This window comes from Miniopterus schreibersii (assembly GCF_964146895.1).
Source record: "Miniopterus schreibersii genome assembly, chromosome: 8".
NCBI lineage: Eukaryota > Metazoa > Chordata > Mammalia > Chiroptera > Miniopteridae > Miniopterus > Miniopterus schreibersii.
Genome location: NC_138109.1, coordinates 30,944,041 through 30,960,167, shown reverse-complemented (window position 1 = coordinate 30,960,167; position 16,127 = coordinate 30,944,041). Strand labels below are relative to the sequence as shown.

Sequence of the window (16,127 nt, the reverse complement as noted above, 5' to 3'; positions counted from 1 at the left end):
AAGTACAAAGACCAAACACTAAAACACATGATTCTGGGAAAAATTTATATAGAAGCAAACAACCAGCCTGGTCGGGTAAGTCTGCTAGAGCGTCATTCCCATACATCAAGGTTGCAGGCTTGACCCCCAGTGAGGACACATACAAGAAGCAACCAATGAATGCATAAATGGGTGGAACAACAAAATCAGTGTCTCTCTCCTTCCCCTTCCTCTCTCTCTCAAATCAATAAATAAAATCTTTTTTAAAAGAAGCTATACTCTTACAGAAAAACAGAACTGATTTTTACATTTACAATGCCTATTATGTGAAAAGCATAGTTCTAGCCATGCAAAGATGAATCATCAGACTTGGATTCCAGTAAAGGAGATGTGACATTGTTATAATTAAAATCAAATAGCGCCCTGGAGGGTTTTGCTCAGTGGTTAGAGCAGACTGAAGGGTCTCAGGGTGGATTCCTGGTCAAGAGCATGTACCTCGGTTGCAGGCTCCATCCCCTGCCCCGGTCAGGGCATGTGTGGGAGGCAACCAATTGATGTCTCTCTCTCACATCGATGTTTCTCTCTCTCCCTTCCACTCGCTCTGAAAAGCAATGGAAAAAACATCCTCAGGTGAGGATTTAAAAACAAAACAAAACTGGGAAAGTATATAAGGAGCCTGATTATGACTTTGACAGAGATTTAAGACAGAGCTCTTCAGTGACGAGTCATGAAGAATCATTAAGGACTAAGAGGCAAGGGATCTGATTTGGAAAGAATTTCTCTAGCAACAATGAATGAAATGAATGGGGAGTAGAGATGTTAAATAGGTTACTGTGTGAGGTAATGAGGACCTCAATTATGGGGTGACAGTAAAAGGGAGATGGCACAGTTCTAAGATAGTCATTGGGTGTCTACAATGTGTAAGATACCATTCTACTCCACTAAGAAAATTTAAAATTTTACATCATTCTAGTTTTTAAGGAAACTGAAATCTGGAATGATAATAATTGTTAAAGTATCAGAGCTGATTTATGAGGTAATATGATTTCTAGATAAATAATACAAACAAATTCAGGAGTGAGGGGGGAAAATGGTCAGGGAAGGCTTTATTAAAGAAGCTGGGCCCAGCCGGGCGTGGCTCAACAGTTGAGCATCGACCTAGGATCCAGGAGATCGGGGTTCAATTCCCGGTTGGGACACATGCCCGGGCTGCGGGCTAGGCAGCCGATCAATGACTCTCTCATCATTGATGTTTCTCTCTCTCTCCCCCTCCTTTCCTCTCTCTGAAATCAATAAAGATATGTTTAAAAAAAAAAAAAAAAGTTGGAGCTGATCTGCAACTCAGTGAAAAGGTAGAACTCTAAGAGGGGAAGGATAAAATTTCATACATAGGGCATTTTTTTAAAGTTAAATAATCTGTTCATAAGACCAAGATATGTGAACTGCGTTTTGGGGTAATTTCCGCCACAATGGTAAAAAAAATACCATTGTTTAAAACATAAAGAAATCTTCAATTACCTGAATTTAACTTCATAAGGGTATCAGAAAAACAAGATATTAATATATTATTATCACTCTGAATGCTTTAAAATAAGCACTATATTATAGTGATTATATTATAGACTTTTAAAGGATGGGGTTTACTTTTAATGAGTTGTAAAGAAGGGATCATGCCTTTTTTTTTTTAAAGTATCTTGAAGAAAGCTTTATTCAGTCACAATTTGAAATACCCAAAATGTTATGTTTTGTTATTTGAGAAAGAAGCTCCTCAAAACACAACATAATCTAATAAACTCTCTTCATATTTTACATGTGACAACCAGAATATGAAATCTGATCTATCAGACTCCAAAAACAGAGCTACACCTGCATTCACTGCTGTATTAACAATAACTAATTTTGCTTCTGATTTTAAAATCTCAAATGTGTTAATCACAAAGTATAGGACAGGAGGAAAAGATAAGTAAATCTCAAGTTACATAACTGCTACAAAACTGAGAGAAACCAATATTTATATATATAACCAGAGAGAAATACTGTTAAATGGCTTTTGTTGTTGTTCAATGAAGTATTAAGCTCTTTTAATACAATGCCACTCCTGAATTAGCTTATAACAAACAGGGTCTTAGAGTAACAGTAGTACCTCAACCTGTTCACATATACCTTTGGGTGCTGGGCTGCCTACCAGTCCCTTTCCTTCTATTTTATCATGACTTATCCTCCCTCTCACAACCCTTCTAAGACAGCCCTTGATGGGCAGATTTCCTTTGTATTCTTTCTAAACACTCCAGAAAGAGAGAATAGAGGGCATGCTAAATTTCTTTGTTTTTACCTTCTAATTCAAGCAAAATTCTAACTTCTTCCCTCCCATTTCTTTAGGAACAAGCATTCAAGTACTTTCTTATGAAATAAACATTTTGTTATAGAATATATACAGGGTGAACAAAACTCTAAATTAAATTATTTTAAACCCATTCCTATATTTAATATTATTGAGATTTTATTTTTAGAATTGATTCCTTAAAAATGATCCATGATGAAGAAAAAAAGGCACTAGGCATATACATAGTTTTTATAAGACATTCAAATGCACTTGCCTCAAAATAAATACATTAACTCATTTAAAAGAAATCAATTCATTCAACCAATAATTGAGTGCCTAATGTGTGCTGAGCACTGTTCTAGATACTTGTAAAACAGTATTTTTTAAAAATCCCCTTTCCTCTGGGAGTTTACCACTTAGTGGGAGGAGACAGATAATAAAAATAAACATAGTAAGTAAAGATAGAGTGTTAGTGATAAATACTATGGGGGCAAAAAATAAACAGAGTAATGAAGAATTCCAGGATGTTGTGGCAGGCTGCAATTTTAAAAAGGGTGGTCAGAAAGGGTTTAAGAAGGTGTCATTTGAGTAAAGACTTGAAGGAGGTGAGGGAGTCAGCCATGGTGATACCTGGGGTAAGAGCACTCCAGGAACAGAAACCAGGGCAAAGGTCCTGGAGTATCCTAGGAACAAGAAAGCCAGAAAGGCTAAAGGGAAGCCAGCACTGGGGAGAGTAGTAGAGGTGTAGAGAGGTATGTGTGGGGCAGAGGGTGTAGATTGTAGAGTTTACGGGACACTGTAAGGACTTTGGCTTTTATATTGAATGAAATGGGAACCCACAGAAGGCTAAGCAGGGTGTCATGATCTGTTTTATCAGAATCACTCTGGCTGCTGAGTTAAGAAAAGACTTATTGGGCCCTGGCCAGTGTGGCTCAGTTGGCTGGGCACTGTCCCATGCATGAAAGGGCTGCTAGTGCTGGTTCCATTCCTGGTCAGGGTACCTGCTTGGGTTTTGGGTTCTATCCCTGGTAGTGGGGCGTGCAGGAGGCAATCGGTGTTTCTCTCTTTCTCTTCCTCTCCCTTCCTCTCTAAAAATGAATTAAAAAATCTTAAAAAAAAGAAGAAAAAAAAAGAACAGACCTACTGGGAAGGCAAGAGAGACCAGTTAGGAAGCTACAAAAGAAACTCCTCTGACTGTAATGGTACAGTGCTTACTTTTAAACAAAATAAAAATCTCTCAGATCCTGCTAATAAGAAATAACCAGAACTTGGAGCTCTTAGCATATATTTACATTGTGAAACACAAACACAAAAACCTCTTTTCACTACAGAAAAATACCAGTGTGTTCCTTTATACTCAGCTATTTCCTTTATGAAAAAAAATTTAATCCTAGTGCAGCTAAGACTATCCTTTAAAGAAATTAGTCAGTATTTCTGTAACTCTGCTAATTATATACTATTTAAGGGGAAAAAAGGTTACTGCTGTTTTCACTGAAAATATTAATCATTTACCTTGGATTGGTGGATCTCAGGTCATCTAAATAAACCATTCCTAAAAATCTTATTTCCTTCATGGGGAACAAAATTTTTCCTACTAAAATTTCTCTTTTTATGTTCCCATTTTTAAGAAATTATTTTCTTTCAGTTGATATCAACCAAATTTGCGTATCAGCATCTGGGTCATTCATTTCAGGAAAGGACAACCACAAAAAATTCCCACTGTCACAAATAATGTGTTTCAAAAAATGTTACTCCATGATACGAAAAAAATAAAACCCACCTCTCATTATCATCTAGTCCTCCTGGAAAAGACAAATACAATTCTCAACACTTTATCATAAGGATAAGAGAAAAAGGGCAGTAAGTCAAAGATACTCAATTTGCCTGGAAAGGGGCTAAGAACATGAAAGGAGATTTTGAAGTAAAAATCCATACTTCTACAAAAATTTGCTCATGAAACTGAAATAAGCACATACATAGTCTTATAGTACTTTGAGGGAAACAAAAAGTGAAATATAAACAATTTAGTTGCTTCAAAGATACAGAAAGACATCCAAATTTAGCTTGGATTTTTTAAGAGACTTCCCCTATGACAATTCTTTGGCAGAAATGGGTATGTAAACTTACAAAACATAACACCAAATTCAAAGTCATTAATTCATTCAACAATGAAGTGATTTTCTGTGCCAGAAATTGCACAAAGCACTGGGGACATGTATCCTGTTCTCAAGGCTTACAGTCTTCATTTATCCCACAGTTACAGGGTATCTACTATGAGCCAGATGCTGGGGATACAACAGCAAACAGGAGACAGACACAGCGTTCCTACCTGTATGCAGTTTACACTGTGGGAAGAGGGAAATGCCCTAACGATGAGACACACATCTAACTAAACAAGGATATTAACACTCAAGTGTTATACGTGCTGTTTGTGGAAGTGTAGAGGGCTCAGGGGGACACAAACAAGGGAGTGATGGATTCAGAGTGGGAGGGAGGGGAATGCAGAGACTCCAGATATGAGGTGACAGGAGAGCAGTCATCAGAGGTTTAGATGTTCACCTGGCTGACCTTGGGGGAAGGGCTGGCTCCAAGCAGAGAGAGCAACTGGAGCAAAGGCAGAGAGATATGAATAGGCTGGTGTACTTGGTAAGCCTGGGATACAGAACGTGAGATAAGTCATGGAGGCTTCTGTACGCCACAATTAAGACTGGACTTTATTGGTATTTATGAAAAGCTCCTGAAGGGTTTTATTCAGAAAACCAGCTTGTGTGATCAGGTTTTTCTGGTGTCATGAGACACTGGTTTACACAGGAATGAGAAAAGAATAACACTAGATAATGATGTCACCAAGAAATAACAAAGGAGACTGCCCAATTAAGAAAACTAAACCCCCTCAGGAAAAAAATTAAGTCACTTAACTATGCAAGTTTTTCTAGAAAAAAAGTTTTTAACCAACATCACTTAAAACTGAAGGAGAGGAAAGGTTTGAATATATTATGAATTATAACATCTACATATCTACCTTGAGATTTCTCAAGAGGGCTTAGCTCTTTATTAATTGTGCAAACACATCTGGGGATCCTGATTGCTGCACAAAAAGAAACGAAACTATTTAGGACAAAGTCTTTGATACAAAGGGAGAACTACAAGTAACAGAAGGTATTTATCAAGTCATGTCTAAAGGTTTCCAAAGTTCAAGATAATCAGGTTTTATTAAGCCAGAGTGTTTAAAAGGTGTGTCATGGGGTGGAGTAAAGGAGGAGGGGTTTAAAAATTAATATATACATATGTAAACAAGTAACTTAAAATACACACACACACAAACAACTAACTTGATAATGGTGGGACTAAAATCACTACTTGAAGATCTTCTCCCAAGTAGGAAAAATGAACACCTACCAGATCCAGTTAATACAAACAGGAAAGGAGGAGAAGAGGGAGGGAGAAGAGGATAATCACACACAAAAACATAAATGGGGTGGGGGGCAATCACCCATCCAGAACCCATAATCCTGTTGGCAGTGCGATGAGGAAATCTCGATTCAGGCATAAAGGCAGGAAAATGTCACTCCCAACTCTACAAGCAAACCACCAGCAGCTGGCCGTGGGGATATATGACCACATACTAGGCTCTCACAACTCAAGGACGGAGTACCATACCCACACCGTGCTTGAGACGAGGTGAAGGATCCCCCCATTTCTGGGAGTGGGGAGCAACCAGCCTCAGATCCGGCCCTAAGCGGGTCAACGCGCCCCCCAGACCAAGCCTTGCCGACGCAAGGGGCAGTGACAGTCTCGAAGCCCCCTCAATCTCGGCCGAAGCTGCCTCTAATCCTCGCACCCCCTCTTCCCCAACACACACCCTCCCCTACCTGATATGGCGGCGGAGGCTCCTGATCCGGCTCCGTCCCCTCGCCAAAACTAGCCCGGTCGGACTGAGACTCGTGGAGCAGGGATATGTCATCCGAAGTGGGGGATTTGAGGCAGTTCCCCATCTTCCGGGGCTAGGGTGTGTGATTGGGGGGTGTGGGGGGAAGGGTAGAAAGCAGTGGCGGGGTCTTTCGTAAGCTCCGCGGTCAGCCTCGGTCGGCGAGGTGGGGTCGGGCAGCAGGCCGGGGCTCAGGCGGCGGCGGCTCCCCCGCCCCCCGGCGCCGCCGAAGGGCCGCTCATGCCAGCCCCCGGGGGTGGGGGCTCAAGGCTGGGCCGCGGGCTCCGCTGGGGTCGCGGCAGTAGCCTCCAGCGAGGCGTTGAGGTGGTGGGGGGGGCGGGCGGGGAGACGAAACACTTCCCCACCCCGCCCCCCCGCGGGGCGGCGGCGGCCACGGAGCTGCTGGGCCTAATCCAGGTCAGGAGGAGGGGGCGCGGCCGTCGCGGCTGCCTCAGCTGCTGCCTCAGCTGCCGCTGCCCCTGCAGACGCCGGAGCCGCGGCCGCGGGCCTCATCCTACTCCGCCTCAAAGCGGCGGCGGCGGCGGCGGCGGCCAAAACGAGGCCAGCTGCGGCCCTGCGTCACGCCGCCGTGCGTGCTCTGGGCCCGCCCCCGGCGCCGGGAGGCGTGGGCAGCTCGGGCTGCGCCACCCCCACCCCCGAGCTTCCTCAGCTGTTCCCGGAGCTGCGTCCGTCTCTGCTGACGCTCGGGTGGTTCGGTACCTGACTGCACACCTTTGAAGTTTCCGGCGTCTCCCTGCCGCGGCTTCTCCCTCCCCGGCGGCCTCAGCTCCTGCTTGCGCACTGCCCGGACAGTCTCCTCACCGCCTTCTGCCCAGAGGTTTATGAACCTGTATCCGAATATACCACTCCCACGGAACGTCAACATCACTCCTGTTAGAATGTTAATGGCTTCCCCTTTATCCCTTAAAGTCCAAGCTCGCTCATGAACCTTCCCTATCCAGTCGCTTCCTATCCTCCTACATCACAGCCAGAGAGAGTCTTCCTCCAGCTGCGTATCTTAGGTTGTTCTCTTCGCTTTCCCACCGCCGGGCGAAGCCACCACCATTTCGCGCGCGCGCTGTCGCGCTGCTCTCGCCGCGGCTCTCCCTGCATTCACCGTTGCCCCGTCCAGTCCACTATTGACAGTTGCATTACCTTTTAAAATGCAAATCTGATCGTCATTCTGTTTAAAACCTTCGATAACTTCCCAATACGGTTATGACTAAGTATTAATTCTTAAATGGTTTACAAATCTGCCTACCTCCCTAATCTCATTAGCACCGTTGCCTCCTCACACATTCTAAACTCTAGGCTGGCTAAATACTTGCGGTTCTCTAGAAAACTGGTTGAGGCCTTTACTCATATTATTATTATTTAACAGAAACTCACTCCAGACCTCCCTCCCTCAGGCCAACCATTATTCCCATTCAGCCTTCCTGGGCTCAACTTCATTTCTCTTGGGAAGCCTCTCCTGACCCTCCAGCCTCGGGTAGTCGCCTCTTCTGTGCTTTCAGTACCTGGGCTTTTCTCTGTCACAGTCTGATCAAGCTGAACCATCTGTCCCTCCTCTGCACAAGGCCTGGCACATTGCCTGAGGTAGAGCAGGCTCTCTTCTTGGTTGAATGAACAAAACTCAAAAAGCAATGTATGCAAAGGAAGGGAACAAGAAAGATGAGAAGGCTTCTAATATTCATGCAACAAGAAGACAGAGTTGGGCCTTGACTCTCTTTTATCCACCATTTACTGATTTAATTAATTAATTAATTAATCCTATAGGCTCCAGACGCTCCGTTAAGCACTAGGACAACTGATTTACTAGACCTGGCTTGTTGCTGATGGAGCTCAGGCTCCAGCTGGGAAGACAAAGAGACGAGTCCTCTGTCTCATCCACCCAAGGTTTTTAGAAGACTCAGGGGAGAGTAGTAATTAGACCACTTGGGTGAGGATCTGAAAGGATTCTTCGAGTCTCTATTCTACAAAATCACTATCTTATTTAAAGGCACTCATATCCCATATTAAATTTAATTCTCTTGCTGTATTCCCTCTGCTCCAAGACTTGCCTCCCTTCCCATTAATAGCTCCCACCTAATAAGGTGTAAAACTTATGCCATGTTTGCATCAGAATCTTTCACACATACCGCAAAATGATAGCTTAATTCTCTCTAACTTGGAAAAGTATAATCATTGGGTCTTTTGGGGAGAAAATTTCAGGCAAATGTCTTTTTCCCCCCATTGCCATTTTCCTTGTATCCTCTAAACTATTGCAACAGCTTCTTAAAGAAGACTTTGCCTCTGAATCATCACCCTCAAGAAAAAGGACCCAGCACATGCTTTCCCTCTCAGGCAGGCAAGCATCTTTACGTTTCTCTCCTAAACTCTTAAGGGTCCCCACGAGATTTGCAACTGGGGGGGGGGGAGTTAATGGGCAGTGGCAGCTCCTACCAGGCTAACCCCCTGAATCTGTCTCCAAGGCCCCCTTTCCTCTGACTTTTCAGTGAGCCAACAGCAACCCCACCTTTGCTCACTTTTTCCTTTATGTCTCTAGAGAGCCAAAGCAGCCCTGCCTAGGCTCTCTCCTGTTGGCTCCTTTTGATTGATGGATGAATTTTAGAGAGAGAGGAAGGGGATGGGAGAGAGAGGGAGAAAGAAAAGAACCATCAATGTGAGAGAGACACATTGATTGGTTGCCTACCATATGTACCCCTGACCGGGAATAAAGCTTCCAGTGCATGGGATGACGCTCCAACCAACTGAGCCATATCGGCCAGGACCTGTTGATTTCTTTTATTCTAAGCCCCTCCTTGTTTCACTGTCCCCAACTTTAATAAACATACTCTCAAAATCACCTGGACTTGTGCTGTGAAATCTTTCCTACACAAAGTCAAGGACCCACACACTGCAGGCTGGCCAGAGGCAGACCCACTCTGGGCCGTTCCAGTTCAGTAACAACATGGCTATTAAGAGGTAAAGTCAGGATTTGAATTATATACCCGTTGCCTTTATTAGGCTACGGGAAAGGACTACATCTTTTTTCATCATGGTACTCTTCCTTCAGTGTGTAAAAACAAGGGAATGGGGAAAGATTTAGCTTGAATGCCTGTGGCATCCACATGTACCTTTGTAAGGAGGTAGCTATTCAGTGATCTCTCTCTGTAACCCAACTTTAGAAAGGAGTCCTTGGGAAGTGCTCTGTAGACCAGAGTGGGATCTAATCACAAAACATAATATTAAATCCGAAATAGTAACCAGGACTATTGCAGTGACAAGGACTCTCCCTGACCTAACTCTGCCAGGCTCCTCTAAGCCTAAAAGGTCCTGACTTGGGTTCTGTGCTTGGCCCACATATTCCAGTTTTAGAAAGAATCTAGGTGAGTCAGTTTAGCCAGAATCTGCCACGCTGGGTATCTGACCACCTTGACTTGCCTTGAGCAAAAATTCTATCAAGTAGATTTAGCTAGAATTCCCCTTATCCCTAATGTTTCCTCTTAGTAACATTGCATCCACTGACTCCCCACCTTGCTCTTTATCCATAAATCCCCACTTGTCCTTTTTATATTCAGAATGGAGTGCAGCTCTCTACAGAGATCTCTCTTCCCCTATTGCAATAGTTCTTGAATTAAATTTGCCTTTACTACTTTAAGTTCTGTCTGGCTCTGGTTTCCTCCGACAGCAGAAGATCTAATGCAAAAGCAGATATGAGAGCCATATTTTTAAAAAATAGACTTTATCTTTTAGAGCAGTTTTAGATTCATATCAATATTAAGCAGAAGGTACAGAGGCTTATCCCCACACATGCATAGCCTTCTCATTATTAACATTCTGCACCAGAATGGTACATTTGTTACAATTGATAAACCTACAAGGACACACCCCTATCACAAAGTCCTTGCTTATGTTAGAGTCACTCTTGGTGTTGTACATTCTGTGGATTTGGACAAACTTATAATGACATGTATTAACCATTATAGCATTATACAGAATAGTTGCACTGCCCTAAAAATCCTCTGTGGTCTGTCTATTCATCTCTCTCTTACCCTAACTCCTAGCAACCTCTGATTTCTTTACTGTCTCCATAGTACCTTTTCCAGGATTTCTCATAGTTGGAATCATACAGCATGTAGCCTTTTCAGATTGTCTTTTTTAACTTAGTAATATGCAACTAAGATTCCTCCAGGCCTCTCCCTGACTTGATAGCTCATTTTGTTTTAGCACTGAATAATATTCTGCTCTCTGGAGGTCCCACAGTTTATTTATGCATTTGCCTACTGAAGGACATCTTAGTTGCTTCCAAATTTAGGGGATTTTGAAAAAACTGCTATAAAATCATAGTACAGGGTTTTTCCCCATTTTTTTCTTCATTGTGATAAAATACACTTAACAAAAAATGTACTATCCTAACCATTTTTTTAAAAGAATGTTTATTGGTTTTTAGAGGGAGAGAGGAAGAGAGAGGGAGAAAGAGAAACATCAATGTGAGAGGGCAACATCAATTGGCTGCCTCCTGCATGCCCCCTACCAGGGATCGAGCCCACACTGGGCTTGTGCCCTTGATCAGGAATCGAACCGGCAACCTTTCAGTGCACAGAATGATATCCAACCAACTGAGCCACACCAGCCAGAGCAACCCCTAACCATTTTTAAGTGTACAGTTCAGTTCACCACCATCCATCTCCAGAACACTTCTCATCATATAAAACCAAAACTACCCGTTAAACAATAACTTCCCATTCTCCCCTCCGCCAGCCCCTGGCAACCACCATTCTACTTTCTGTCTCTATGATTTTGACTACTCTTAAGTATCTAATATGAATGTAATCATACAGTTTTGTCCTTTTGTGACTGGCTTATTTCACTGAGCATAATGCCCTCAAGTTTCATCCATGTTGTAGCATACTGCAAAATGTCCTTCCTTTTTAAGGCTGAGGAATATTCCATTGCTTACCCTTTCATCCATTGATGGACAGTTGGGTTGCTTACATGTTTTAGACATTCTGAATAATGCTGCTATAAACATGGGTACACAAATATCTCTCCAGACCCTGATTTCAATTCTTTGATTTTCTACCCAGAAGTGGAATTGCTGGATTATATGGTAATTCTATGCTTAATTTTTTGAGAAACTGTCATACTGTTTTCCACAGTAGCTGTACCATTTTACCATCCCACAAACATTCTGTTTGCAAGCTTTTGTGTGGACATGCATTTTTAACTCATTTGGGTAAATATCAAGGAGCACAATTGCTGGATTGTATGGTAACGGTATGTTTAGTTTTGTAAGAAACTACCAAACTGTCTTCCAAAGTGGCTGTACCTTTCTGTATCCCCACTAGCAATGAATGAGAATTCCTGTTGCTCCATATCCTTACCAGTATTTGGTATTGTCAGTGTTCTGGGGTTTGGCCATATTAAATGTAGTGGGATCTCATTGTTTAATTTCCATTTCCCTGAAATTTTCCTTTCATATGCTTATTTTCCATGTGCATGTTTTTAATTGATAGGGTGTTTGTTAAGGTGTTTCGCAATTTTAATTTTTTAAATTTATTTTTAATTTTTTTATTGTTCAAAATATTACAGATGACCTTTTTTCTCCCTATTGACCCATTCCATCCTGCCTCACTCCCTTCCCCAGACCCTCACCACACCATTGTCTGTGTCCTTGGGTTATGCATACATGCATGTAAATTCTTTGGTTAATCTCTCCCCCTCCACCCACCGGCCCCCCTCCCTCCCTCTGAGATTCAACAGTCTGATCCATGCTTCCATGTAATTGCATCATTTCTGTCCTGTTTGGCCAAATTTTTTTAAATTCTTTTTTTTTTTTAATTTATCTTTACTGTTGAAAGTATTATAGGTGTCCCATTTCCCCCCCCCCCCAACTGACTCCCTCCACCTAGCTGCCTGCCCCCCCCTCCAGGCCTTCACCCCATTGTTGTCCGTGTCTGTAGGTTATGCACATATGCATATAACTTCTTTGGTTAATCTCTTCCCACCCTCCACCTCCTTCCCTCTTTCCTCTGAAATATGATCGTCTCTTGCATGCTCCAATGTCTCTGGAACTATTTAGTTTGTCAGATTCTTTTATTCATTAGCTTCTTCTTAAAGAAGACCCTTCAACTTTTCCTGTAGTGCTGGTCTGGTGGTGATGAACTCCTTTAGCTTTTTCTTATCTACGAAGCTCTTTATCTGACCTTCAGTTTTAAATGATAGCTTTGCTGGGTAGAGCAATCTTGGTTATAGTTCCTTGTTTTTCATCACTTTGAGTATTTCTTGCCACTCCCTTCTGGCCTGCAAGGTTTCTGTTGAGAAATCAGCTGACAGTCATATGGGTGCTCCCTTGTAAGTAACTAACAACTTTTCTCTTGCTGCTTTTAAGATTCTCTCTTTGTCTTCAGCCTTTGGCATTTTATTATGATGTGTCTTGCTGTGGGCCTCTTTGGGTTCCTCTTGTTTGGGATCCTCTGTGCTTCTTGGACTTGTAAGTCTATTTCTTTCCCCAGGTAGGGGAAGTTTTCTGTAATTATTTTTTCAAATAGGTTTTCAATTTATTGCTCTCTTTCTTCTCCTTCTGGCACCTCAATAATATGAATGTTGAGCTTCTCAAAGTTGTCCCAGAGGCTTCTTATACTATCTTCATATTTCTGGATTCTTTTTTCTTTTTGCTCTTCTGGTTGGGTGTTTTTTGTTTCCTCATATTCCAAATTGCTGATTTGATTCTCAGCATCCTCTACTCTACTGTTGATTCCCTGTAAATGATTCTTCATTTCAGTTCATGTAGCCTTATTTCAAATTGGTACTTTATTATGTCATCGATGGACTCAGTTGTTTCTGTAATACTCTTATTAATATGATTGAACATCCTTATAAACAAAATTCTGAACTCTGTATCTGTTAGCTTGCTTGGTTCTGTTTCATTTAGTTCCTCTTCTAGAGATTTCTTCTGTTTTTTCCTTTGTGACATGTTTCTTTGCTTCCACATTTTGGCTGCTTCTAGGTGTTTGTTTCTATGTATTAGGTAGAACTGCTATGTCTCCTGGAATTTGTACAGTAGCTTTGTATAGTAGGTGTCTTTTAGGGTCCAGTGGCTCAGCCTCCCCATTCACCTGAGCTGGGCCTTCTAGGTGCTCCCCTGTGTGGGCTGTGTGCTCTGACCTGTTGTAGTTGAGCCTTGGTTGCTGTTGGCGTCACTGGGAGGAATTGACCCCCAGGCCAATCTGGTGTGAAGACCAGCTGCAACTACAGCCAAAGAGCTGCTGTGTTGGAGACACCCCTATGGAGCAGAATTTTCTTCAGTGAGGCATTGCTGTTTACCAAGTGTGCCCCTTGAGCATGTCACTTGTGGATGTGGTAGGGTTGTAATCCAGTGTGGTCGAGTCTGACCACCAGGTGCACTGTCTCTGGGGCCTCCTGGGAGGTGCAAAGTCAGCCTCTGCCAGTGCCTTGCCCAAGGCCACCCAGCATGAGCTACACAGCAAACCGTAGTTGGCCGCTACTTGTGCTGGGCTTGTTGTTGTCCAGGAGAGGCCAAGCCATGAACCAATGCAGGCTGCTGCTGGTGCGAGGCCTGGGGCCACTTATCAAGCCGTACGGGGTATGATGCTTCTTGTTTGAGAGATTTTAGGAAAGTCCTAAACATAAGGCTTGAGAGGCCACTTGCACAGAAAAGCCCCTGGAAATGGCCTGGCTGAGCCTGCAGGTGGGGAGGGGCGGGGCCTCTGGGAATCATGGGCGGGGCCAAAGGTGTGAGTCAGGTGCTGGAGATTCAAATATGGCGCCCGCCTGCCGGCTGTGTGCGGGGAGGACTCGCCACAGGAGCCATGGCCTCCGCCAGCCCTTCTGCCTGGGAGGAAGCCGCCCCTCCGCCTCTCGCCCGGATCTCAGGCAGGTTAGTTCCCCCCGAGTGTCCCGGGTCCTTTCAGGCTGCTGCCCGGCGCTGGGCTCAGAGGGAGCATCCGAGTGAGTCCGCGCCGGGCCCTTTAGAGGAGCTGCCGGGGCTCCCGCAGCCTCCGCGACCCTCAGCCACAGTCTCCGCTGGTTTTACAGCCCAGAGTAGTGGGGACGTCTCTTCCCGGCCCTGGAGCCCTGGGCTGGGGGCCTGCTGTGGGGCTGGGACCGCTCCCGCCTCTGGGAAACCCCCACCGCCGAGATTCCCTCCTGGGTTTAAACCGCGGCACCGGGTGTGGGCCCTCGGCTGTGTCTCTGAGATTCAGCCCCATCCGCCCGCATCTCTGCCCCTCCTACCGGTCTCAATGCTTCTTCAGTTCCCTGGTTTGTAGGGCTTCTGTTCAGCTGGATTTCAGGAGGTTCTGAGTGATGATGGTTCTGTATTTTAGTTGTAATTTTGATGTGGTTGTGGGAGGCGGAGGGCTCAGCTGTTACCTACGCCGCCACCTTGTTCCCCCCCCTTTTTTAAAGAAAGCATCCTAGTCTTGTTTCATGAATGCAATATCAATTCTTATCTAAACACTTTGATGAGAAAAAATAAGTACATTGATGATCATTTAAATTTTATCTTCTGTTCTCTAATTTGTCAGTTTCCTTTGAGTTCCATTTTTGTTTGTTTCTTTTGCTTTTCTCATTTTGGAGTCTTTTTTTGAATATTTGGTGAATTTTTGCAACCTTGATATTAAGTAGTTAGGTACTAAGAAAGCAATTGTAAGCTCTGTGTGAATAGACAGGACTTGTTGTTTGGTGGCTTCACTGTAGGGCAGCGATTTTCAACCCACCGGTGTGCTGCAAGAATTGTTAAAACATGCAGTACATGACTATTTAGTCAGCGGCTCTGACCTCTTTTCTCTGAGACTGTCAAATAAAAAAAATGACAACAGCCAAACACAACACTAGCTGTCCAGTGTAAGTGAATCAAAATTATACACTTTTTCTTTTCAGATCAGCAAAAAATATATTTTTTGGTGTGCTGCAGAATTCTAGTAATTAATTTATGTGTGCCATGAAAAAGGTTGAAAATCGCTGCTGTAGGGTAATAAAGGGAGTTACCTTACCATTTTGCCAGGGACCCCAAAATACCTATTTGTAGTTCTTTTTTTTCCTGAAACTGACCAGTTTCTACAGTCCCTTCCCTTGGGTAGCAGAGACAGGTACGGCTGCCCAGCTCTCCACGTACTCTAAGCTGAGTAGAATAAGGGGGCAAGAGGACTCACCATTCAGTAAGCAGACATTCATTTATTTCCCCTGTTTTCAGTTGGCACTTCTCTCCCCTATTAAAGTGCCTATTTCCTCTGGGCTTTAGCCTCTCAGATGCAGTTTTTCCATAGATCAAATCTCCTGCCAGGGTAGGGAGATAAAGTAGTCTGGTTGGATGAGTTGGGAGAAGGCACCTGCAAGTCTAGTTTCTCTCTATGCAGACTTTCAACAATCTCCAGACCTCACCCCTCCCTTCCACGATGCTCTGTGCCTCAAACTACTGAGCCTTTCTCAAGAAGCAGTACAGTGTAGTAGTTAAGGGGGTGGGCTTTATAACCAGACAGCCTGGGCTTGAAATTTGGCTGTGCCCTTGGACAAATATTTGACCTCATGCTTCAGTTTCCTCATTTGTAAAATGGTGAGAATAATAGTCCTTACCTCAAAGGATGTTGTGAGGATTAAATATTCTATACTGTATGTAAAATGCTTAGGGCCATATCTGATATCTACTAAGTTATAGAATAATACAATATCATTCTTATTCTTATTAGTTTCTGTAGCATCTCATTGGAATCTCCTCTTAGCATACACTCCAGCTTTATCAACTCTGCTAACTTTTCCCTCTTCTAAATATATGCCCATTGACACTTTCTTGCATTCTCTTTCATCATGAGTTGACATCTTTAAATGATCATTTGTACTCATTTCATTTATTTATTTTTGTTCTCATTTTATTGATGTTTTGGGAGAGAAGAG

General features: G+C 43.3%; 1 protein-coding gene across 1 annotated transcript in view; it reads right to left on the bottom strand.

The window, feature by feature from the left end:
• Positions 1 to 6,827, bottom strand: part of RNF11 (ring finger protein 11) — a 39,204-nt gene extending 32,377 nt beyond the window's left edge. Inside the window, exon 1 of the mRNA XM_081144750.1 lies at positions 6,175 to 6,827. Coding sequence (XP_081000876.1) covers positions 6,175 to 6,297 — 123 coding nt within the window. The 5' untranslated portion in view covers positions 6,298 to 6,827. The remainder of the gene's footprint in view (positions 1 to 6,174) is intronic.
• Positions 6,828 to 16,127: the final 9,300 nt, after the last annotated feature.